The 26,399-nt window shown below is 43.0% G+C and overlaps 1 protein-coding gene across 2 annotated transcripts in view; it reads left to right on the forward strand.

The window, feature by feature from the left end:
• Positions 1-255: 255 nt before the first annotated feature.
• The window catches only part of jarid2b (jumonji and AT-rich interaction domain containing 2b), a 106,280-nt gene continuing 80,136 nt past the window's right edge, over positions 256-26,399 (forward strand). For both annotated transcript variants that reach the window (XM_078268012.1, XM_078268013.1), the window contains exon 1: positions 256-809. In XM_078268012.1, coding sequence (XP_078124138.1) covers positions 765-809 — 45 coding nt within the window. In that variant the 5' untranslated portion in view covers positions 256-764. The remainder of the gene's footprint in view (positions 810-26,399) is intronic.

Raw genomic sequence — 26,399 nt, forward strand, 5'->3', positions numbered from 1 at the left:
TTATGACCACCCATGTTTCCTTGGCACGCCACAGAAACTCTAAAATCAATATTACAGGAGCTAAAACGCACCATTTATTGTAAGATCACTATAAACTGTCAGTTGCAATTACCACAAACACAGTACAAGTCCATGATATATTATGGTATAGGAATATGTGGCTTCATGGCTGTCTCATTGGGAGTTTAAAGTTGCCGCTGAATGGTGAAGGATGTGATAGGCTGAGAGGCTGAAGCTGGGGAAGAAAGGAGCTGCTCTCAGTCAGTAGAGCAGTGTGCCGCTGGAGAGCTCTCTCGTCGACCGCAGGCTCCAGCTAAAAATACGTGACACCTAACGTTTTATCTTTCAGTTTTTATTTATTAATTTCTCATCGTGTCGTCACCTCAAACAAGATGTAACTTGTTGACATCACCTCAAGTATATTAATGCATTTGAAAAGAGCCGGGAGCGAGTGCGCAGAGACGAGAAGCCGAGCTGTTTTGGCGAATGGAACTTATTGTGCATTTGTTTTGACTATGTTAGCCCCAAGTGAGTTTGGGTCTAGTCCGTCTCTGTCCGTCGTCGACCCTTGAATTTTTGGGATTTATATCCGAATAGTTTAAGGGAAACATCGAAGGAGGATTCTGCAAAGCCAGCAAGCTTTTCCTACAGAGCCGGGGATTTAAATCGTCATTTGGTGGTGCTCCGTGAGAGACGAGAATCAAAGAAAGAAATTCATGTGGCCATTCTCTCTATAGCCAAACAATTTTTTTTGGGATTGCATAATGAGCAAGGAACGACCTAAGAGGAATATCATTCAAAAGAAATATGTAAGTAAAAACACATCTTTGCCTTTATTGCTCACGGATGCAATCGCTCTATTCAAGTTTGCCTTGCTCGTCTCGATGAAAATGCATAAACTTTCATCACGGATTGTGAAGGTTACCATCAGGCAGCTTGTGTACTATTTGGGTCGAATAGCCTTTAAAAGGTAGCGTATGTAAGTTACCTCAACGTGTTAACAATTACATACTTATATTTAAAGAGACAGCAATATTTATTCAATGTCTGTGATGCAGCGTTTCTTCGACATCAGGCATATTTAGGCTATTTGAACATCGGGTGATTTGGGGGATTGCTTCGCTCATTTTGACTCGTTTTAACTCGTGAGGGGGGCATGCATAGTGTGTCTTTGCTATGTGATAAAGCTAGGAAAGGTTGGGAATTAAGAGACTTGGCAAACTGTTTTCAGAAAATGCTTTTGTTAGCGCCCCATTTTTTCCTGTTCAGATCCGTGAAGACAAGCCTGTCGGCCATGGCTCAGCTATTTTGGCTTCCATTGCGTCCCACGCTGAGCATTTAATCTCCGTTTTAAACTGACCTCTTACCTTGAGAATATGTGTAAAACATTTATCACGCTGAAGCTTACGTGTATATTTCATGGTCAAGGTAGCATTGTGTCTGCCGGTTTGTGTGTTTTTGCTGTAGGGCTGGCAAACCGACATGTTTCGCGGACTGTTGTGGCTCTTTAATTTTCTCCAGAGTGAGGGAGAGCAGGAGGAAAGGGGGTCATGCTTTTCAGCATATTCGTTCAATTTCCAACACCTGAAACGGTGTGGGGACACTCTGGGTTTGTTGTTATGCGATTGTCGATGCTATTAGTCCTACTATAATGATACGTCCGCCAGGATCTCTGTAAATCTGCAGGTCTCCGTGTGACCTCTGCGAACGAACAGATATTGCAGCAGCCCGTTGAGGAATAACTCCATTCTTTTTGCAATACTACGGGGGATTAGCTTACAAGCGGTTGGGTCTCGTCCTCAGCTACCGAATTCACATTACATGGTCGTCATGGTTGAGCACAATGTTTCTAAATGATCCAATCTTTTAAAGAGGCTGTGTTCAGTCGCATTGCAGGGGCTCATGTATGAAGCGATACCAAGAAGCAACCATTTTCTTTCTGCAAGTAACACTGGTGAATTTATGGGAAAGGTGCTGCGAAATAAAACAGTTCAGGCTAGACTTGGTTTAATATTGTAGTCTTTGGTCTGGTGAACACCTATTTGACCTCCTTCATGAATGAAACGAATACTTTTAATCTCGCAAAGTGTGAATGGCTCAGCATATCACTCGACTAAGTTACCATGTATCGTTTTTCATGAAGACGCTGGCCGGGCCTCTGTATGTCTGGGCTTTTAAAGTTTTTTTGCACTTTGATGTAGGCCTATGTCTATAGACCGTCAATATAATTTATCGTCACTTGCCCCATTTGTTGCGTTTAATTGCACAAGGCATATCATATCTGCTAAATGCTGTGAAGCTGAAGTCAGCAGAGCTAACCGCCCCCACCCCCACCCAAACAACACGTGGAGTGTCTTTTAAAAAGTGTTTCCTACTGCATACAGTTACGGTTACTGGTTTAATTTTCAAACGGAACAACTTGTCACTTTTATTGTGTGCTGAAAGATAATATTGCGAAAGGCCAAACTGAGCAACAGGTTTGTAGGAGCTAGCGAACAATTGGACAAATAGGTTTGTTTCCATGCAGTCTTGCGTGGATTTTAATTTAACTGGAGATTTTTTGTTTCTCTCAACAAGTATAGAGACTTAAATACATATCATCATGTGGAATCGATTAAAGCATAGTTTAAATATGTCTGCTAATAATCTTAATGGCACTTTTATCAATAACTTTTTCTCAGTGTCCCTGTGGTTTCTGTCTCTTTAGAACTAGATGTGCTGCTAAAAGTGTGTGTATGTGTGTATATATATATATATATATATATATATATATATATATATATATATATATATATATATATAAAAAAAATATGAGAGCGCATAGATCTTCAACAGGGGGTCTGGGGCCCCTAGGGGGTCCTCAGAGTTACTGCAGGGTGGCCTCCAAATTGTTAAGTTTTTTTTCAGTACAGAAACATAATGTGTACATCTATAATGTGAGACAGGTGGTCAGAGGGGGATAAGTAGGTCAGAAGTTGAAAAGAGAGTCACGCACACTGTCTAACTTGCAAAAAAAAAAAAAATTCAATAGTAGGCAACGTTTAGATACTAGACCTTCATCTGGCATATGGATGAAGGGAGTTTCTTTGCAACTTTTGAAAGTTTTTCCAAAAAATAAAATATCTTAACATGAATCCAACATATTATTAGCAAATATAAATCAGCCTATTTGTGAAAAAAAACACATTGATGATAGGCTTACTTGCCAATACTGTAGGTTAGTTAGTCTCTAAGGTAGCCATCCACAGATACAGTTAATCCTAAGGATTCAGTGTGCCACATGTATGTTTAACATTAAAAGATGATTTATAAAATCATACCAACAATTGTTGTATAGCTTAGTTTTCTATGCACTAAAAAGGTATGTAAAGGCTTTTATTGGAAGCCCAGTTTAATATGCAACTTCATTTTATAAAATATGGAGGGGTTGTCTTATTGAAGAGAAAAAGAATCCCCTCTACACAATTATTTAATTCCAACACATCTGTATGTCTTCTAATGAGCAACATACATTTCTGTTACCTCAAAACAACATCCTTGCCAGTAACACAATGTGCTGAAATGTACAGGGATCAACATTTATTTGTTGGAAAGCAACACAAATGTGAGTCATCCCAAAGAAGACAGATGTTTAAAATGACTGAGAAAATTAATCTAACCTCGTACATTACAGCTCTTGTGTTTTAAGATTTGTAGATGTATTCTGCAGTAACGATTAACATTCTGTGTTTATAGTCGTAGTCAGAGTTGACTTTTTGAATATTCAACCTTTTACAGTGACCAGGTTGTTTTAGTTACATTAACTTAACCATATTTTTATTTCCATTTGTTAAAAAGTAGGTTGAGTATTGCAAAGAAAGCAATGTTTTTGATTTAGTGAACTTGTTTGTAAGTCCCCCCCTGAATTGAGGAAACAGGAGGCGCCCTAGAAATGATGACTAACTGAAACAAAAGTCCCCACTTAAAATTGAGCCAGACTAGTATAGCCAACAGTATTTGCACTCTAAAATTTGTGTGTGTGTGTGTCCCAAATAAGGCTCACAAATGGCCATTTCTACAACAATGTGGAGGAGTCCAGATCCCCAAGCCGCAGGCTTTGAGACAGGACTCCTGCCCCCCTTAATTAGCGCTAAACAATTATACGTGCTTGGCTTAACTATTTCCCCTGAAACATGAGTGTGAGTTGTTGCACCCAACAAACATCCACTATTTGCGAATGATATTAAAATTCATCAGTCATAAAATGATTGAAAGGAGTCCTTAATAAGAGCGAACCAGGCAATTACCATTTCCACTACAATTTTTATAGTATTCAATGTGAACGGAACCAAAAAGGAACCAAAAAGAAAAGCCAAATTTCCCCATCTTTTCTCCCAAAGATGCTTTGTCACTAATGTCAGGCAGAGTGACAATGCAGGAGCAAGCGAGCACACTTTCTCTCTGTTCTCCCATTTAAATTATACAAAAAAAAATCATTTTTTAGGTTTGGTTTCGTAATTATTTGGTGCCTTTTTAAGCCAGTGGTTGAGGGTAGGTGCTGTGTAATGACCAAGGTAGTAGCAAGTGCTAATGTGTGGCAGTGTTGTTCTGTCTAACGAAACATGACACACAGTGCGTGTGCGTGTTTGTGAATGTGTGTAAGCGAGAATAGCAGGAGAGCATGGCAGAGTGCAGCCAGGGCCATTTTGTGCAGAGTCGGCTCTTCCTGTAGGCCCCAGCTGGGGCTAGGCCTCTGATTCAAAGGTTGTGTGTGTGTGTGAGTGCGTGTTTGTGTGCATGCATAGTGTGTGTGGGACAAGCACAGCTGCTGCAGGGGCCTTTACAAATGTAAAGAGGCTGTCAGTGTTTGTTTCATCAGGCGCACAACTGATGAGGGCGAAGTTGGAAATCCATTGCACTGTGAGTGTGTGCGTTGAGCGTGCACAAAAAGAGGAAACAAAAATAGAGAGCGGGGGCAGAGTGGAGAGTGCAAAGGCACAGACTCCCCCCCCCCCCCCCCCCCCCCCCCTCCTTTTCCTCTCTTTATCTCCCTCTCTCCCTGTGTCTGTTTCGCTCTCTCGTTCTTGGGCTGTCCAAATGAAATGTGGGCCTCATGTCGGACCATGAAGAGAGGGTCACAGGGTTGTTTTTTCACCGTGCTTGAGCCTCAGTGCGCTTCATTTAACCTTATGTTTCAATGCAAATTCTTCTTTCATAAGCTCCCTTCTCCTCACGTGTGCAACATGGCATGGTTCACTTTGCAACCTTCCCCATCACTATGGCTACCAGTGCAAACCAAAGTGTGGCAAAAGTACCGTTTAACTGTCTGTTTATTATTTGACTACGTTCCACGTGTCACCTGTGTAAGGCACTACGGTACAAGATAAAAGTGCTTTCCATATGTGTTTGTCGCTTTAGAAAAGACCATTTTTCTACGAATGTATACCCATGCATGATGTAAAGTGATGAGTGTTTCAAGTTTGAAACCAGCAGGATGTGGCAGGGATAGCCTTAAACAAAAGGCAACGGAGGGTCCTTTTTTAATTTGAAAGTAACATCGCCCTGCTTTATTGTTTTTTAATTAACAAATTGGGAAAAATCAAAGCAGGGCTACTTTGATTACGTTGCTAAACTGTCAGCGTGGCATAAAATAAATGCCAAGAATATAAAGTCCTTATGAAGATTGCCAGCAATTCACACACGATGGGAAATAACTGAAAACAAACCAGGAGTTTGTGTCGCTCACCCTATGCAGAGAGAACATAAAGCATACTATAAACCTCACATAATGAATAAGGAGACGCATAACCAAATGTGTTTAGCGGCCTTGTGTCTCTTTGTGTCTTAGTGACAATTTTCTACTGCTCTGAAACCTGTCAGGTAATTGAACCCTGCCAGGCCTCAGTTCACATGACCCCCACTCAACAGGGACTGCTCCCTCCTTTCTTGAACACAAAACTGTTGAGGGGGGTGGGGGGGGGCACGTGAACTGAAGCCTGGCAGGACAAGCCTCACATCCCTTTGGACTCATCTGTCCTCACGCAGGGCCTGCCGGCCAAAGCAGTCCCAGAAAAAATTCTGGGACTGAAGTTGCCTTGCCTTGTTTGATTCAGCTGTATTTATTTATGTATTAAGTTTTGTGCTGAAATGAGGATAAGGGAGCCCTTTCCCCCCCCCCTTAGATAAAGTCTGCTTTGCCAAATAGAGAGTTTACTGCATCATTACAGACTCTCTGTGAGCTGCCGGCTTCCATTTGGACTGGCGATAGATATTCAGTGGCCAAATGCATCACCACTCAGCTCTTTTCTCTGACACAAATACGGACTTTCTCCCTGTTTACCCTTTACTGTCTCTGTCTTTCTCTTCTTTTCTTGCCTCTCTTTTCTACAGCATTATGTCACACGGCACAACCTCCTGTTATGCAATATGACCTTTTCTCTTATCAGCTGTTGGCATTGAGCACAATCTCCAGCTCTTTGCCTAGACACACACACACACACACACACACACACACACACACACACACACACACACACACACAGACAGGCAAAGGTCTTTAGGTATACACCTGCAGTCACAAGGCGAGAAACCGGTTTTAAGGCCAACCTTAAAACCAAGGTGACTTACTAATAGTTGGACACAAGGCAGGGTTGGACAAAGTGCAGTTGTGGACCGCCAGTGCAAGCAGGGGCGCGTGTGTCACGTACACCACGTGTGTTCCCTCCGTGCGCGTCTTCATTCTGCCGAGTGATTTTATATCCTTTTGCTCCTGTGGGTTTGGATGGAGGGGAGGGGCGGGGCGGCTGAGACAGCTGGTCTGTGTGTGTGTGTGTCTGTGTGTGTCACAGCTTATCCATTTAGTATCCCTATGAAGCTGAATCAACACTTTAGCTTTGTCTTTGGTTTGGCCTTGCAGGCTTTGTGGGATCTGTGAAGGACATTCAGCAATAGCATAAAAATGAAAATAAAACAATTGACTGACTTGTTATATTTACCATATCTAGTTTGTTTTGTTTTAGAAAGATACACAAAATAATCATACAAATCCTCAGGTGCCCTTTTGCTTCTAGTTCTGCTTAGCCCTGGGCTTCCCTTTTTAGAGCTGTAAAGCTGAAATAGGAGGCATTAGGTTGTTTTTTTGAATCGCCACGCTATTGTGGCTTAGTCTGGCATTAGCTTTTAATAACCATTATGTACATCTTTCAGACAACCTTTTGACCAATCTCTGCTCAACCTCTCCCCACTCTTCATCCCAGCTACATCAGCTTAATAAACACTCTTTTTATATTTTCATCCTGTGGTCAATCCCATCTGATCCCCTATTGTGACACCGTCGTCTTTACACATCCAGTGAATTAAGCCTTGAGGGATGAAGCAACAGAGAAGAGGCTCAGTCAGTATCGATCCTCCATTACTCTCTCTTTCTGCCCAGAAAACCAGTTTCACTGTCAAACATATCCCAGTAAGACTTTGTCGGCAACATCATAAAATGTTTTGACTGTGATGCTAAGATTGGTTTATCCTGAAGCTTCCTGCCGGTGGGTCTTCTTAAAACAAAATGCATTATGCTGACTTATAATGTTTTCTGTGAAGATAGCTAGGTTCATCAGATTCCAGTCTGGGATTCCTATTTTAGTTTTACCATTCAGCTCATTCATAACGGTTCTTGTTATGTGTTATGGTCTCACAAGCTTCCTACCAAGTGCATTCATCTAGGAATCATTCTTTTTATGATGGAGCGGTTTGTTTCTTCCTGCCAATAAGCCACTGGCCACTCTATTAAGGTCTCTTTTGCACTCTCTCATTTAATTCTCATGAGGGTATTTTCCTGTGATAACTAAAATATCATATAATGTCATTATCCCTCTTTTTCACAATGGTCATTTGTGGCTCTCCTGCATGCAAGGCTAGTTGTGGAGCGGTGACCTCTCTTGTGTGAAAGAGCTCTCGAATGCAACCCAGTGCGAGGTGTAGCAGTGGTGGGTGGTTGAGGGCTGTAAGAGGCAGAATAAATGGTTTATTTGATTCACAGGTCAATATATAGACATTCTGTTGGCGTCTATCCTTAATTCAGGATGCCCCCCCCTCCTCCATCCCCCCAACCAGCAGAGTAATGAGCCAGTGGAGCAAAGTGGCTGGGTGACCACTGTTGCTGCCTAATCTCTACTTTTCAGCCCTCTCTGACAGATAAAAAAGAAGTAGAGGTGGCGTGGTGTAAAGAGGTTTTATACAAAGTTTATTGATTTAAGGCAGAAAAGTAGTTGTATAAGTTGTTGAGAGAGTTTTGAGGAAAACGGACTGGTTACAGAAAAGGTGTTAACTGCATCTGGCCCGCACTCATACCAATTCTGCCCGCCAAACTGTATTTGGAAAATGGACAAGAGCATGTTTTAATGCTGAACCCCGGTTGGTGGAAGGGTCTGTGTATCCGTGTTGCTGCCGAGTTGTCTGTGCTGCCCACCGTGTCAGCTCACACGGCAGCAATGAGGAGGTGTAGCAGTGGTGGATGGTTGAGGGCTGTAAGAGGCAGAATAAACGGTTTATTTGATTCACAGGTCAATATATAGACATTCTGTTGGCGTCTATCCTGCATTACTTCCCCCCCCCCCCCTTGTCTGTAATAGAATACAGAGTGGATTATTTTTTCTGCTGTTCCACTCTCTCTCACCTCCTCCCTCTCAACTCATTCGCACTATTACTCAGCGCAGCTACAAAGGGAGGAAAGAGGCGTTGGGAGCTATCTGTGGGATAGCGAGAGAGAGAGAGGACAGAAGAAGCGGGGGTATTTTCTCAATGCCTAGCAGCGAAATTGCCTCGCAGTAACAGAGGAGGAGCCAATACACGATCGGCAGGATCTGTTCCCTTGTCTTCTGCACTCAGTTTGGATTTTACCAAGTATGAGTTTTTGCATGTGATAATCATTTACTTCAAAGATCAGACTGCTTTGCAACATGATTAGGTTTGCTGGTGGTTTTGCAGCTCTCTTCCCTTGGTCTCCCACTCAGTCGGCATCTCGCATTCTTCCATCCGTTTTGTTTTGATTTTGTCTGCCAAAGGAAACTTTGGAATCTTCACTCCAGTTTGATCTTACACAGCTGTGTGAATTAACCCCCTCCAACACCACCCTGCCAGACACACACGCACACACACACACCCACCCCCCCCAACATACTAACATGCATGCACACTCATTATCTGGCCCTCTGGGGTTGTCATTTTGCACTATAAATATTGTCCTTGCTGTAATGCCTTTTTCAAAAAGAATATTGAAATAGCTGTTGGACACATTTTCAATATGTCTATTTTTGGCTGTTACTCAACATTTTTATTGATAGTAAATTGTTTATATTTGCTGTAATATTCTGCTTAAATGTTTTTTTATTTTAATCTTGTTATGTGAAGCACTTTGGGGGTGTCCTTGGGGTTGTTCTCATTCATTTGAATGAAAATCTGTATGAATTGACAAGAGTTGGTGCAGGAATATTGATTTATTTAATTTTTTAAAAACTTTTTAAGTTTCTCCGCAGAGAGAAGCGGAGTGTGAGTCCAAGGTATTGTTCCCCCTGTTTTTAACCTCTGCTCAATAGGGCTTTTATAATTCTCCTGGCTGCGTGATTTCCTCCAGGCCTCACAGCAGGGAGCTGGAGTGCATGGTACACTGAGGGAAGGGCGCCAGAGTCTGGGCTGAATGTCTGGCCGGCCTCCCCTGGCCCTGGATCAAACATCACAAGGCTGGGGGGGGGGAAGCCAGCCCAGCCAGCCCAGCCAGCCCAGCCAGCCCAGCCAGCCCAGGAAATCACAACCTGTGATCGTCAAGGAGAAGAAATCCAAGAGGATAGAAATAATTAAATTAGGCACTATCTCAAGTGGAATATTCACAGTGACGGCCTACTGATCTGTCAAAATACCCCTTCATACTGTACAAAATGCAGCTCCTGAAAAAGCACATCACAATGACTGACGCAAGCCTTTGCTGTTTTTAGATTTAATTGTTTGAGAATAAGAATAGGAAATGAGGTAACCACTTGTTGATTCTGTGCGTGCGTGCGTGAGTAAAGTTAGGTTGTTGTTGGTGCATCTGGTTCCCGGCTGCATTCTGGGGAAGTTACTGGATCTATCGCGCAATAATGTGAGTCCGATAAATGAAAGATAAAAGTGAGAAACTGTAAAAATGTAGTTGAGAAGGAAATTTTATGTATAAAAGTTGGAATGCTGTGTGGGTTTTCTTTTTAGAATGTAAGACTTTTTAAAGCGTTGCCTCTAAGCACATGTTAAAACTGATTTTAAAGAAGAAATAAAAGTAAACATTCCTTTAGCTTGATAACCATTTGTAGAGCCCTAACAGAATATAAAATGTGCATTTTTGCTAATAATGTTCTTTCTGGTCACTAAGTCATCTGGTTTTCTTGTTACCCAGCTGTTATGACGTCTATTCAGTAAATTGAAGTAGTCATAAGAAACTGGTAAGCTCTCACAATTTATGATGTCGGCCCATTTCCTGACAGTAGATCAGTTATTTAACCATTATCGACAGTCATTTTCATTTTGAACAAACCCCCCTCACCCTTCAGTCCCTGAAATCAAGAGTGGAATTTCATATTACTCATACCATTCAGTCATATATGACCGTTGTTTTTAATTCTGGTTTTAGTTCCTGAGGTGAAGTGAAACGTGAATGTATTATGTAATTATTCAGGCATAGAATAGCAAGTTAATCACTGGCAAATATGACAAATGAGCATTAGCAGGTATAGATGTGCTTATACCGGTGTAGTGTGTTCCATCATAATTATTTATCCTGACAATGTGTTTCTTGATGTTGTAATGTTTCTAATAACACAAATGTCCACAGCATGTCTGAAGATTATTCAGAGTAAACGGGGACATTGTATCTCTAAATACACATTGCTGTTGAGTTTTCAGATTTAAACTTTTAGTGCTATGAGTAGCACAAAAAAGGGTTTCATTCACCTCCTTTTATTGGGGTGGAAGCAGTCTCCGAGACGTATCTCTCAAACACCTTCGCACTTAAAACCAATATTATATTCATGGGTAGATAACGCTATGGGTGTGTTTTGGATGATATGACAGTACAGTTACATGAGCTAAACTACGAAAAACTACTACTACTAAATGTAAATGCCTGTTTTGAAGAGATAAACCATGTGTGTTTATCTCTAGACATGAAATGAGCAGCTCATTTTCAGGTCACAAAGGAAATTGAAAGTCTTTCCAGGAAAAGGCACAACCAGCAATGTTAAGCATTGGCCACACTCCAGGTGGGCTGCATGTCTGATGACGAACTAGATCTTTGACTCTGATAACTAATTTAGAGCAACTTTGATACAGCGCGTTAGATTAAGAGAGAGTTTCTCACACTATTTGGTTTGTTCTACTGCCAACATTAATGGATTCATGTCGTAGACGGCTACCAGATAGCAGAGTGACTGAATAAGGAAACCCACAGCAGCTAAATATAAGTGTGCCAACCAGAGATCTCTCACATTTGTGACATATCTATACCTGCTCCACCTATGCAGCTTAAGCTGGTATGTGGTTGACATTTTTTGAGCTACCTTTTTTCTCTGTGCTTGGGCCTAAATTCATTTATTTATCTTCGTATCCAGGCTTTCTTTAGCGTCCATTACCAGTGATAGTCTGCAATACGTGTGTGGGCGCCTCTCTCCTGTGAGTTGCTAGCTACACTGACGCCATCTAATCGCCCCTCATGCATCACCTTCATTCTTCATCCCCACTGTACCAACGCCATTATTCACCTTTTTCTCACACTCTTTTGCTTTCCACGCCACCTCCATCTACACTGCCTGCTCCATTACTTTCGCATACAATCCTTTACCTTGTCTCACTGTTCTTATACTCTCATTCTCGGGCCCCCTAGGCCTCAGCGACTTTGCCTTTGTGTGCGATAGTGGAGTGAGTGGAGCAAGGGGTGGGGTGAGGTATGAGGGTTTTGTCCCAAGCTGTGAGGTGAAAATCATTTCTTAATTGCCTCTTGTCTTTTTTTTGTGCCAGCGGTTGTGCCAGGGAATGAAGTCCTGGGCCTGCACTACAACTCCCCATGCAGAGGAACTCCCTTGCCTAAGCCCTGGCTTTGTTTCATAACGTTTTCTGGCTACAGTGTAATCTGCAGTCACACACACACACACACACACACACACACACACACAGGCTTTTAAAAGGCTTAAGATGTTGGACACAGCAGAATACAGAAAAAATAGGCTTTGGCTGTAGCACTATGAGGTCTAGGTAAATTGTAAATGAGCAGTTGTGCTGCATTGTAAAGTGAGTGTACTTCAGTGTGAAGCACAGTACGTGTTGGATGTTGGTTTCATTATTGTCTGGCATCTTGACTAACATTTGTGAACACGTCAAGCTGCTTTTGTCTTGTGCTTTTAATCTCACATATTTTGCATTGTAAAATGTTGTGTGTGTATATATTGTACAACAGCAGCTTCTGATTCCTGCCACATCTTACAGCTGTCATAACTCTTGTTTCCTGCAGGCCTAGTTTGTAAGATAAAAATGGTCTTATCATTTATGGCTTCCCTAAGTGATTTTTCTTTTTTTCTTTTTCTTCTATGTGAAAAGTGTAACCTCGTTTCACATCTAGTTTTGGCCTAAACATAGGATGTAAGCTAGATTCAAATGTAGATATCTCTCTGGCCACAGCTACTTTGGAAATTGAACCTGAAAAGACACATGGCATTTTGCTTTAGTTGATAGATCTAATGTCTGTCTTTTACCGTTTTTCTTACTGGAGATTAGAATATCATGTGTGTCTACTGAATGTGTGCTCAGCATGTTTGACCTGTATGTACGCATCTTATGTCAGGTTAATCTTTGACTGTTGCGGTTCAGAGACGAAGTCAGGAACTCACTTAAATGTGTTTTTTTAAATATCTGTAACATTGAAGTCTCATCCCTAATCAACGCACAGTGTTTAATCCAGCTCAGGAGGAAGGGTTGCGAAGCCGGTTTGTGCAAGGACCACGGAGACGGACAGGTTGAACCCACGTCACTGTGGCGGTCTGAAAGGGGTTCTTGTGTGACCGTGGTCAGGCCCTGTTCCTCCCTTTCCTGTCAACTGTTAGTGGAGGGCTGTGGTGGCTTCTATTAACCACCACACTAACTGGTAATCTTATCTCCCTGACAATCTGCATTAGCCTCAGCCTGCTGCCGGTTAACCCTTCACAGGCCAGAGCACAGGCCTAGTTTTTCTTTCATCCCCAGTGGTGCAACACTGTATGTTGAGAGGAAGTGCTGTCGTTTTGGGTCTGAACTTTTGGCTTGTTGAAAAGGCACAAACAGAGTTTGAGTGACGGGTCATATTCTGCACAGGATCAGTCTGTCATAGCTGCTTGGACATAGAAGGAGCTTATCTCTCTCTTGCCTCCTCCGCCTGTCAACTCATAAAGAGGACGTACTGTATGAATTTCGGAGCGTGCTAGTTGCATAGACGCACAACACCCGATGATCTCCATAAAATCCGTCTCCCACTCTTCCTCCCTCAGCCTGTCTCGCACCCACTCCCCTTTAATTTTACCCGGCTACAGTATCCTACCCAGGCCCTGATTGTTGTTTTCTGAGAGCTGGAGCTGTGTTGTAACATAATCATTTAGTCTCCCTCCCGTGGTTCTGGCAAGCTGCACGCTGAAATCTATCCACTGCTCATTTTTATGGGGAAGCAAATTTGTTGCAGCCACTGCGAATGCATGCTGCTGGCTCACCGTTTTTTACGCTGTATTTACTGGTGTAGATGGATATCTCGCCTGCAAAACATTTCAGAGATGACACATGTTATATACACATTTAATATACCCCAGAGGTCACGCTTGTGAATTTGATTAGCGCGGCTGAAATATGATGGTTGTGATATCGAGCGACTTGGCCTATATTGAATTTTTAATCTCGGTGTCGACTTCGGCTTACATGACATGCCATTTCTCCTGATCAGTGTTGTTGGAACTGGAACAAGAGAATCGTTTAGTGCCTCATTGCATTAAATTAGTATAGTTCAACGTGACAAGTCAAAGGCTTGTTTTTAAGGTTAACACAGAACCTTCATTGTGGTATTGTTACTGGAAAATACAAAAGGTTGTTGTAGTAAATACATGGAGCTTCTTTTTTTTTTTACTCAGGTCAGACTTGTTGACCCTGAAAGACTGTCAGTTTAGCCTCATGGCGTATCTTCTTGAGTGGAGCTAGTGGCCAAGGTGGTATCATGGGAAATGAAGCTGCCTCAGCATCCCCGCCATTCCCTCCTGTTGGTTTCACACAAACTCCCTCCCCCTTTGCCTCAACTTGTTTTTTTTTTGTCTTTGTCATGTTCCTGTGAATTTACAACTGTGCACACTCACCACGTCATGAGAATTATAGCATGACACTGAACTTCTGTCAATCATCCTTCCACACCATCCACATACCTTTTTATAAATACACACTTACATTCACTTGTTTTGTTTCAGCATCCGTAGCACACGGTACAGGGCCCCCGTAACATGACCGGGATAAGATATTTATTGTTTCAGTCTCAGGAGTGAGCTGTTGACATGAGGCCCAGAATTCCTAGTGTGCCTGTGGTTGCAAGTTCATAAGGATGTTTAAAATCATTTTCTATCATTTGTCTCCTCCTGTAAAGAGGATTTGGTAGATTTCCATACAAAAATGTCAGCTACTTTTTAGCTTTTATTCCATCTTCCTCCTTCTCTACTAAGCAATGTCTGGATGTGTCCAAATTGCAGATCTCCAAGCTAGCACAGTTCATCAGTCTCTCCTCTCGTCAGTGAAAAGCTTGGCATAAAAAATGTATCTTTTTTTTTTTTTTCTTTGGCACTGCAAGAGCACCAAATGATCTTGGCGGGGAATTGGATAAGTCCCTTGTAAATGTGTCTAGTGCTTGACAGCCAGTTTGCATAGGATTTCCATAAACGAGGGTGTTGATGTATGAATAACTTGTCAAATGGATTGATTTATGATGGCAGCTGTCACTCACTGGTGGAGTCTATTCTGAGTGTGCTCAACCTGATCCACATCCGCTGATTAACAACGCAAGATTATCAAGTTGTATCTATCTCCGCTGCTTTCCTTTTTTCCGTTTTTTCCTTACTGCAGCTATTTTCAGGAGTGGACTGTTTATTTGTATTGTCTCGTGAGAGGAGAAAAACATTGCTCCACACAAGACTTCACTTTCCTTATAGGGGAAAATGTTCTGCATGGCAAGGGAGTGAATGGATATCCATTGACAGGCTGCAATGCCAATTTCCTTCGATTTCTCTTTGTCCCTTTTCTGTCCCTTCTCCTTAAGCCTTATCAATGCAGCTATTGTCATGGCTAAAAGAGCAGGGGGGGCTCATGAGACACCCTGACAATGGGCACATGCTTTCCCCTGTGTGTGTGTGTGTGATGGTTGGAGGTCTGTGATAAGGCCTTTGTGTGTCTGGGAAGCACCTCTCTTCCTCTCTCATAATCACCTGTTTAAGCTGCAGGTGTTATGGCACAAATGGTTAGCTATGAATCCATGACCGTGGCAAACTGCAGCAGGGGTAGTGTTACACTGCATTGATTTAGACAGATACTTTTATAAATATATCAAGTTCTCTCTGGAAACCACCTGAAACTCTGTATGTAACTAGCTTCTAATGCAGAAAGTCTACCCAAATATCTCATTGTTTTAGAGCGTAAAACTATGCACATGGCTGCATTCCAGAAGTTGTAATTTGAGGCAACTTTTTTTTTAAGGTCAATTTTTTTTTTTATTTTTTACATTTAATTTGAGGCAACTTTTGAACTTGTGTCCATTCAGGACTTCCTAAAGAAAAGGTGTAACTAGTGTTCAGTGGGTTTCTTTGGTGATGAGAGAAGTGGATTGCAGAACTTTTGTGCTAGAGTTAGCCAAAGTATGCCAGTGACTTGGCCTGTATTCATAGACTGTAATCCAAGAGTTGCTTATCTGGACTGAACGGCAGTTGAAAGACCGTTTACCACACACAAATTAAGAGTTGTTTTTAGGTGTTAGTAATAACCTGCCAGTGGCCCAGACAGAGGCCAAGACAAGGTTGTTAATGCTCCAAGTGCTTTGTGCTCATTCCAGAGATAAAGAAGAGGCATTGACAGAGCTACAGCCCTCTATCAGTTTTGAACAAACATTTTCTATTTTTTAAAAGGAATAGCTTTAAGAAAGGCGGCAGAGAAAATTTGTCAAGGACGTTTTGGTTCAAAAGCAGTCTGTGAAGAGCTGTCCACAGCTGCAATGGAAAAAAAGATCTCTCACAGTCATGAGAGGATCATAGGACACAATTTAAAGATGACAATACAATGATGACATTCATATTGGATAGATGTAAGCTTAAAAGGCACATGTGTGATGATAACACACACACACACACACACTCAATACATCTTGTTTGCTTCAAATTTTTACTCTCATTCCATTATTCTCACGCACACAAACGGACAAGATGGCTGCTTGAGGCTGTAGTTGTCTGTTAACACCTCTAGTCTACAGAAGAGGGCCTCTTTTTGTTGCCGTCTCCTCACCACAGAAAAGATAGGGGAGGGGGGAATGTGAGGTTAGGAGCCCCCTCCTGATCCTAAACCTTCACATCATGCGAACAGCAGTCTTTATTGCAGGCTTTATTGCAGAGTTTGTGTTGAGCGCGAGCGTGCCCAGTGTTTGCCTCGGAGTAAAGAAGTAGGTCAGCAAAAGACCCCGTTCAACCCGAGGGGTGGGGGTGTGTGTGTGTGTGTGTGTGTGTGTGTGTGCAAGTGCATACATGTGTGCATGCATATATGCACTTGTGTGGGCATGTGTAGCACAGTGTGTAATTTGCTTCCTTCCGCCAGGAAACGGCCTGACCTCCCCCCGGCTTCCACAGCATCAAGCAAGTGTGTGTATGTGATGTCTAAAGCCCCGTCAGAGCGCTGTTCAATGTCACTGTGAGCAACAGAGTCAGCAGTCATATGCAGACTGACAGCCGAGCGAGCAAGGAGGGGAGTGCACTGGACTGGGAGGGGGGCTATTGTTGAGATGGAGCAAGTGTGCACGAAAGATTCAGAGAAAGACAGAAGGGCACTGGCACAAGAGGCAAGTAAAGAAGTAGAGAGGAAAAACTGAATGCGAGATGGGTTCAGTTTTGGACAAGTGCATTCTCTCTGGCTCTCATGCTCACTCACTCATTTCACAGCATGCCGCTGTTGTTAGGGGATGGCTGAGCGACTCCACCCCTTTCCCCCCCACGAGCCAATCCACTATCATATTCCTCCCCATCCTGCCGTCTGATTGGTGGGCTGTCTGAGCCAGTGGAATGAAATGGGATTGATGGGTAATCTGGGACCAGGGAGGTTGGAGAAGAGGGGTAGGGGCTCAGGGCAGGGGTAAGGTAAGACTGACTTAGCCATTGGGCAAGGATAGGATCATGTCAGTGCAATTACAATATTCCTAATGTGCAGGATTCAATTTTCATATTTCTTTTTTAGGATTAGGAACAGGTATGGCAGGTAACAGGCTTAATGCAACATGTATGTAAGTCGATTGCACGTGCAGTACTGTATGCACAGCATGGTCCAAACATCACCTCCCTGGGGTCGCTAAGGTTAGAGGTTGACTGCCTCTCCTCACACACTCTTTTTATACCAGAAGAGAAAGTTGGTAGGGGAATTATTTTTAATCAGACATTTGGTGAGAAATATCATCTTGCATATATACGAGAGAGAACTGAAGGCCGTGGTAGAGGGGAAAAGCCAGGGTTGCACTCTGTCTTTGTCTCCCCCCTCTGGGTATTGTCTTGGCTCTGAATGGCTAATGGGAAGTGAAACCAGAGCTGAAGATTGCTCCTTACTGGCTGCTGAGCTATGTCCTTGTGTATGTTGTACACCATGCTAGAGCTGCATGTTGAACTATGAGCTGTCATTTTGTTGAACTATGTTTGCATATTTGTGTGTGTGTGTGTGTGTGTGTACACTCAGTAAAGCTACATGTTAACAATATGCTGTTAAATGTTAACACACTGTGCATATGGAGTATTCCCTCAAGCGATTCTGAACATATATATAGAATGGTCCACCATTTTCTTTAAGTGTGCATATATGTGTACATCTGACCACAAGGACTCTTTCTCTCTCGGCCTAAGAAGTCTTAAGCGTACAAATGAATATAGATGAGCACGTGTTCAAATCAATGGCCTGCCAAATACAATAAAAACTGCTGCTTGCTACTAGTCACATCTATAAAACATTGATTCAGAAACGCAGCGTTTTGCTAAGGCTCTTTACTCCCACTTCCTTTAAGCGACTTCAGCCCAGGAAAACTTTGACTATATGTTAGCTGTATTTGTTTTTCGCTAACATGCATGGATTAAAGTTACATTGACTAACTAGTTTGAACAAAGCTACGAAAAAGTGACAAAGCAGGCAGTGTCTTTCACTTTCACAGAGATGGCTAGCCCGAAACCTTCAGTGTAGGTTGTGTCAGAAATCGGGTCAATATTATTAAGATTTAAAAACTTCTCAAAGGTAAAGTTATAGTAAATGATGAAAAACACTGTTCCATTTACGGTGTGACTGTTCTCATAACTAAGAGGCTTTCCATCACGGTCATATCTATTCATTCAAATTTCTCATAATTTCTGTATTATACTCGGTGCCCACACCCTTTACTCAGACTCAAAAACACGTACACAATTAGCAGAAATCCCCGTTTTTTTTTTTTTTGGGTAACTGGGAACAGATTAGAAAAGCTGTGCATCATCTTGTCTTGCAAGGTACTCTTTTCGTTTTCTTTCTGAAATGACTTGGTCGCCACAAACCACAAACTTTCACACCCTGAAGAGGAGAAAGTGTGAGTTCTGTTAAAGCGCAGTCCCATAAGAGCCATCGCCGTCTCCCCGTTTTTAACCAAAACCCGAAGGAATTAAAAAGGGTGAGTCAACGGTCCAGCAACTCTGAATAAGCCTGGAGGATAAAGAGGCCCCAAGTTAATTATTCAAACCAGTGGGAGAGATGCCTGGCACGTAAAACATGCACAGGGTTTCCCAAGGGACAGTGCACGGGCCTCCTTTTAGGCCTCCTGTGGTTTGGTCAGGCAAAATACTTTGAATGAAGGTGTTGAACTATAGAAAAATAGTTACTTTTATAAAAACTGTATGATGTCTTTAGACTAGAAGATTCAATTTGGCTTCTGAATGTGTTTTTGCTACTGGGTTTTCCAAGATGAATGGAAAAGCTACTGTATCTTTAGCTTAAGTCAGATGCTTTTTGCACAAAACATTTTCGGATATTGTGTTAATCTTAGTCATCGTCTTTACACTTTCCCCTGCACCACCTCCTCCTCGGCTGCACTGACAGGAAGACTACCTGATTTCAGAGCAGTTTCAATATGACACAAAAGGCAAGAAAAGCCTACGTCACCAATAAACATCAAAAGCTTAAAGAGGGGAAAATCCTTGTTACGTCACCACCACTAGTTTTCCAAAAAGTAGTCACATCCACGACCTCTTACATTTGGTCCAGTCTGCTGCTGCACATGATTGCCATGAAATAGATTCCACGTAACTTTTGATTTAAACCCCATTTGCACAGTTGTTAACACTAGATTAGCTTCACACAACCTGACTTTAACCATACAGTGCTGTACATGGTCACACTGTTTTATAGCAGTAGTTAGGAACAGAACCTGACATTTGTACCAGTATGCTGCCTGTGTCTTTGATCCCACTTATCCGTGCATAACAAAAGAGAAATGGCACCATGCTGTGTCTATATAGCAAGCCACATCATTACGTCCTGTAGATGGTAATTTCAGAGAACTCGTGTTTTGTGTATGCGAGACAAAGTGAGTGACAGTGTGCGTAGGTGTGTGCAAGCAGGGGAGTAGTGTTTGTTTGAAACGACGGACCGTATTTGCTCTTGCTGTATCGGCCTTTCCATCGACATCGAGCTATTCACTTTGCCGGGAAATGGTGGCCGTGACCTCGGTGGTAAACTGAGGTGTGGGAACAAGAGGGAGTGCAGTTGGTAGACACGCAAATGCACTGACACATACTCCTCCATTGTGATGAGCAAAGCTGAGATGATGCAAAGCCACACACTCACATATACTCCTCCATTGTGATGAGCTGTACTGATATAATGCTCAGAGTGTGTGTGTGTGTGTGTGTGGGTGGTTCTACAGTGAAAACGCACCATCCAGCTGCTAAACTTAATCGAGTATGACATCTTAGTTTCACGACTTTGAGTTTGATAACAGTTCAAATGAATATTGTTCTGTTGCATTCTAGTCCAAAATAGACCTCTATCCTATCTGTAACCCATTTTCACAAAACGTACTAGTTCTAAGCAGGGGTTGAGTATTTAGTGCATTTACAGGAAAAGTGACAAAATGAAGTATACTCAAACTTCTATTCATACTAAATTTAGTGTGCTGTTGGTGGACACTGTTGTCCCAGAATGCAATGCACAAAGGAAATGAAGAGAATCAGCCACAGCTGGAGAAAAACAAAACTGATATTGGACAGTGGAGAGACGGTTTCGGAAACATCTTGGCAAACAAAAAATAAAGTAATAAATCTTTGACTTTGGAATGCGGCTGCCAATTAAACTTCCGGTTTGATTGACAGCCAATTAAAAGAGTAACTTCTGTGGATACTAAGAGCCAAAACAGGAAGCTAGTTTATAGTGTAAGTATAGTGTGGATTTGGGGCACACAACTTGTCTCTCCCCCCCCCCAAGTCATGAGAGTGTATCTGTATCTGCTAGCCTAGCACCACGTGTGGGTGGCTGGCTGGCTTACAATGGCTTCAGTGTACCGGCATCTCTCCCCACTGAGTCCTCACTGTACTCAGTGCACACACAGAGAATTCCTGGATCTCTCTGACAGAATACCATCCTCCCCCACACTCCGAAGCATTAGTGGGAAAGAGATCCCGAATAGTGAGTGATCGCAATCTGGGGGAAATCCTGACAATCGTCAAAATTCCTGAGTCTCCCACTTGGCGGTTCTATGGCGAAAAAACACAGGTCTCCTGCGAATCACATTATTCTGCAGAAACGCAGGGGGATTGATTGTGTGGGAAAACAATCTTGGGAAGTGGAAGAGATCCAAGGGAGCTTTTCATATTGTGCATGAGGTTTTGCATGACTATCAGTAGCACACTGTAAAGGCTAGCAAATCGGCTTCCTCCCCACACAGACCCACCACTTACAGGGGGGCGGAGGAAAAAATAGGACTTTTAATTCAGTGTAGAGTGATTTTTGCCTGGTGGTTGAGCTGCTGACTGATGTAGCTTGGCAAGGAGAAAAGGGAGAGGCAAGGAGTGATGGAGGTAGGGATGGCAGAATAAGTGGTGGGAGACAGAAGGGAGGAGGTGAGCGAGAGGGAGCAGGTATGAGGGAAGGGGAGAGAGAGAGGGAACAGATGCAGAGAGAAAGGGAATACAAACAGAGAGAGGGAGATCAATGACTGTTCCCTAAATAACGGATGTTTGGGGCGGCAGCTCTCTGCCCCGTCTTCCGCTGTGTGCAGACACTGGCAGTTAACCTGTCTCCAGGAACACTTCTCTGCGCACACACAGTGCGTGGCACTATATTTGTGGGGATCTGTCATTGACATAATGCATTCCCTAGCCCCTTACCCTAACCTTAACCATCACAACTAAATGCCTAACCTTAACCCTTACCCTAACCATAACCTAATTCTATCCCTAATACTAAAACCAAGTCTTAACCCTCAAACAACCCTTTAAAGTTGTGGGTCCAGCATTTTGGCCGGTCTTTGGTGTTTTTTGCCCCCAACATCTCCTCCCAGGCAGCGCGGCAATGGTTATGTTTAGGGTTAAGATTAGGGTTAGCTGCCTGGAAGGCGCCGTTGGAGGCAAAAAACACCATTGAGCATTTTGGCCCCACAAAGCTATCCCCACAAGTATACTGTATTCCTGGTTTTTGGACCCCACAAATATAGTTAAAAAAAAACACACACACACACACACACACACACACACACACACACACACACACACACACACACACACACACACACACACACACACACACACACACACACACACACCTTCCCCTCCTCTCTGTACTAATTCTCCTTCTTTTCCCAGTTGGTCTGGTTAGAGATCATGTTAGCTCCAGACTCCCAGGCTGCCCCTGTGATCAATAAATCCCCAGAGCCTCCTGGGAGTTGTGGTTTTCGAGGGCCAGAGTCACAGTGCTACACCCCCCCCCCCAACTTTCCCCCTTACCCCCAACTCAGAGGGCGTGTAGAGTTCACACACAGTCTAGCAATATAACACAGAGCTCAGTGTTACAATACAGATGCCAATGTGTGAGAAATAGTGAAATACTCTTTTCTTCCTCACCACTGTCAGGTTTCTCGGGTCAAATCAAATGCTTGGCCTCAGGAATCCATTACATTACATGTCATTTAGCTGACGCTTCTATCCAAAGCGACTTACAATTGCTATATATGTCAGAGGTTGCACGCCTCTGGAGCAACTATGGGACTAGGTGTCTTGCTCAGGGACACATTGGTTGATGTATCGCAGTGGGAATTGAACCCAGATCTCTCACACCAAAGGCATGTGTCATATCCACTGCACCATCACCAACCAGGAATGTCAGTGTAGGGCTCAACTTCTCTGCTTAAACACACACACACACACACACACCCCCCTAATGCCACGTCATTGTCGCCACAAAACATTTCTCCTACTGATTTAGTTTTAGTACCACTCCTTCTGTCAATGTGAAATGAAAGGGACACTATAGAATAAGATTGATTGATTTATTTTCCCAGAGACAAATGTGAACATTTTGCTGCAGTGCCACACTATGATTGATTGCTTTCAGTAACCCTTTGTCTCGAGCAAAAAGGGAAGTGAGCGTGTACACACAGGGCATAGGGGTGTTATGCTTTTAGGGCAGGACAAATGCATCGCAAATCATTTTTGAACCCGCTCCTCCTGCTCAGCCGAGATAAGGATACACATGCCGGAACACACACCAGCGCACATTTGATTGTCTTTATGTGCTCTTGGCTTCTTATGTGGGTGAAATCTACGAACGACAATCTGAAGTTGAGGCCAATGCAAAGTGAAATTTGAGTGGAAGATCCATTTAAGTCAACGTCTGAAGCCCTACACGTGCTTTACCCTGCTGTAATGTGCTCCTTTGCTTTACTGGCACTTGTCTAACTTCTATGATGGTGTGAGAGAGACGGAGAGAATCAGTCATGATTATAACCAGGAAGAAGGAATCGACTGAGAGGGAAAAGATTCCTCCTGACAAGGAAGACCTTAATCACTTAAGATGTCTCTAGATGCTCTCATACAGTGCAGCAAAATCTGTGAATCTAGTTGTTGCCTCTTCTGTATGGTAAAGCAACAAGGACAGCTTTGAAAAGCTGGCAGCAGCATTCATGACCAATGGAACCTCTTTTTTTCTGCACCAAAACCTGTCAACTCTATTTCTCAAAGCTTGATGAAAACATGCCCACACAGCCACCATTAGCACAACTTTTTCCCCCAGCACACTCCAGCCTGTTTTCGCTGATTCCAGCATACCATGCTTTCCCGCTGCACACAAATGTTTCCTCATGAGAAGCCTCCTCTGGGTTTCATTAGATAGTGACGCTGACATGAAAGAGTGATTCAGGAGATTCTGACTCAGACTTGCATTCACCTCCGCCAACCTTCCCTGCCTCTCTCCCTTCCCCCCCCTGGCCTTACATCACCAGAAGTCACCTCTGTGTGATTTCTTTTACTTTATTTTTTTTATTTTTTATATAACTGCAGTGGGTCACTGACCCACATTTGAATCGCCTAAATTATTTTCTGCATGTGAGCAGCGGCTCCTGTTCCGCCTATCCGCAATGAAGACCTCAGGCTTTGTTGTAGTTGTTGTAGTGGCGTCATTTTCCTGAGACAAACACGAGGAAACCCCTGGAGGGATTTCCCAGACGCTGGGCACGGGCAGATGACATAATGGTAACTGCTGTGACGTGGCCAGACAGAAAGTTCTTTAGGAGATGAACACACAACTCTGGCTCTGGTTAATGTGTTTTCTGTTTTCATTATTATAAGCTCTGTGGTTTGTCATTGTGGTTTGACCCATCCTCTTGAGTATACTGTTTCCCAGCTTAAGACAGACAGTAATTATGGCCAGAAAAGACCTATCATTGGGTGGGCACACCAGAATGAACAAAACTGAATAGAATTGCACTAAAAGGACGATGCGCAGCCACGGATTTTTGTGATTAAACAGATTGTTAGAGCTTTGGTCTGTGGTGAATATCAAAATCTCATTTGTGGTTTAGAGTGCTTCTGTCTCTTGTAGCTTGTCTGAGTCACAGCAACACGTTGTGTCAGACTTAAGGACAGATATGTCACCAACTATTAATCACTCTTGGAAAGATTTCAAGTGGGTCACTTAATGAAGCTCCCCCCACTCTCCTCTCCCCGGCTGGCGGTTCTCTCGGCCATATCAAAGCACAGCCTCAGCTTACTCACCAGTGACACTGCATACATTGCATAGGTCTCTCTCACTGGGCTTCCATGTTTCATTAAGAGCCCATTTGGCTGGAGACATTTTGGAGACCCAATAAATTGGCTGGCCTATAAATCCAGTGAGTTTAATGTGGTCGGGACGCCATACGAAGTGTTTTTATGACAATACGCAGACAGCCTTGAGTTAAACTGGTGAGCTGGCCTCTCTGTCGCTATCTTACTCTCCTTGTCTGCCTTGTTCATTGCCCCCTGCCTCCCCCCAGTACTTGCACATCACTCACCCCACCATGCTCCTCCAGTTATTTAAGTCTGTCTTTGAGCTTGCTTGATCCTGCCCTAGTAAACCCTACCCCCACCCCCTGCACATGGCCGATTGATTAAACAAAGGTTCACAGAGTTTGGTCGAGGAAGTTCTCGGTCTGTGTGTATTTGTATTTGTGTCTTAAGGATTTGAAGGGATGATGTTTTCAAATGATGGCCCGATGGGTAGCGAAGGGAGATTTGCATCGAATGCATATGCCCTTCCCAATAGACATCGTCAAAAAAAAATAAAAAAAAAAAATAAAAATATCTTGATGCTGATTCCATACTGGGGAGTAAATGTAAATAGAGGTGGCTGGAGCCAGAGTGTCTTGTCCATGTTTTTAAAGTGGGGACACTCTGAGGGCAGCGCTGGAATGCAGTTTACGCTACGATGCAGCGCTGATGGTCGTATAAGGATTTATAGCAGGCAGGGGAGCTTTGAGTGCAGCGAGGGAGGATTATTTGAAAGCTTTTTGTTGGCTTTGGAATGTAAAATGTTTGGATCATCTTCACTCTACAGGGGAGTTTGGGGTGTCGTCCAAAAATGGGTGCCTCTTTTTTTTATTTTTATTTTTTAAAGATGGTAAATCAGATCAGACGTCATTGAAAATAGTGTGGTATGAGAAACGAGTGTTGCTAAGTTCAACTTAAAGTGATATGGATGTTTGACTATATATCACAGAATGCGACAATGAAATGGAGATGTCTGTACAGAATGGCAATATTTTTCATGCAGCTGCTCTCCAAATTTACAGCTGTAATATAGTCTGTACCACATGATATAAAGCTGTTTATAGTGTTACCAAAAGATCTCATGAAATGGACCAATAAAGTATTTCTGTGTGTTTCTGCATACTGTGCGTGTTTGTGCCTAGCTGTGTGGTAGGGGGAGAGGGTCAGGTGCCCCAGGTGTGCTGCACTGAGTTGTAAAAGTGTAAAAAGTTGTACTTTATCAGACCGAAAGATACATCTGCTTTTCCTTGAGTTTTGACCTTTTGCCATTACATTCGGTTTGTTTGTATGTTTCAGTGAGTGTATCTGTCTGACAAGTTATGTACTTGCTCAGCTCTGTTGTGATGAAGCTACATTTACTGGCTGCACATCAAGATCACTTCTTTCTCGCTCAGGCCTCGTTCGTCTCTCTGTCTGCTCATCTCATCAGCCTGACTCACACAGGTCTCCAGCACAGATGCCTTTGCCCACTCTGTGTGTGTGTGTGTGCCTCCTGCTAACCCTTCAGCAGGATTGCCAGTCAGTTTGTGACTACACTCCCACACGTCTGTCTCTTCTGCTTTCTCACCATTCCTCTCCCTCCCCTCGCTTCCTTTCTTTAATATCCTAATCAAATCACTGAAGTCTGTGTTCCATCCATGAGGGTTTAATTGCAACATTCTCCATCTCGCCTTCATTAGCGCTGCTTCACGTCGCAGCTTAAGCCACGTGAGTTGTTTATGCTGAAGTGGAAGGATGGGAATTTGGGTTTTGGACGAGGGCTGTACGCGAATGTGAGACTGGTTCCCAGATCATTCTCAGGCCACGCCTCATGATGTAATGTCTGCCAGAACAAACGACAAGCCCACTAAAGCTGCGAGA

This window comes from Sander vitreus, chromosome 14 (assembly GCF_031162955.1).
Source record: "Sander vitreus isolate 19-12246 chromosome 14, sanVit1, whole genome shotgun sequence".
Lineage (NCBI taxonomy): Eukaryota > Metazoa > Chordata > Actinopteri > Perciformes > Percidae > Sander > Sander vitreus.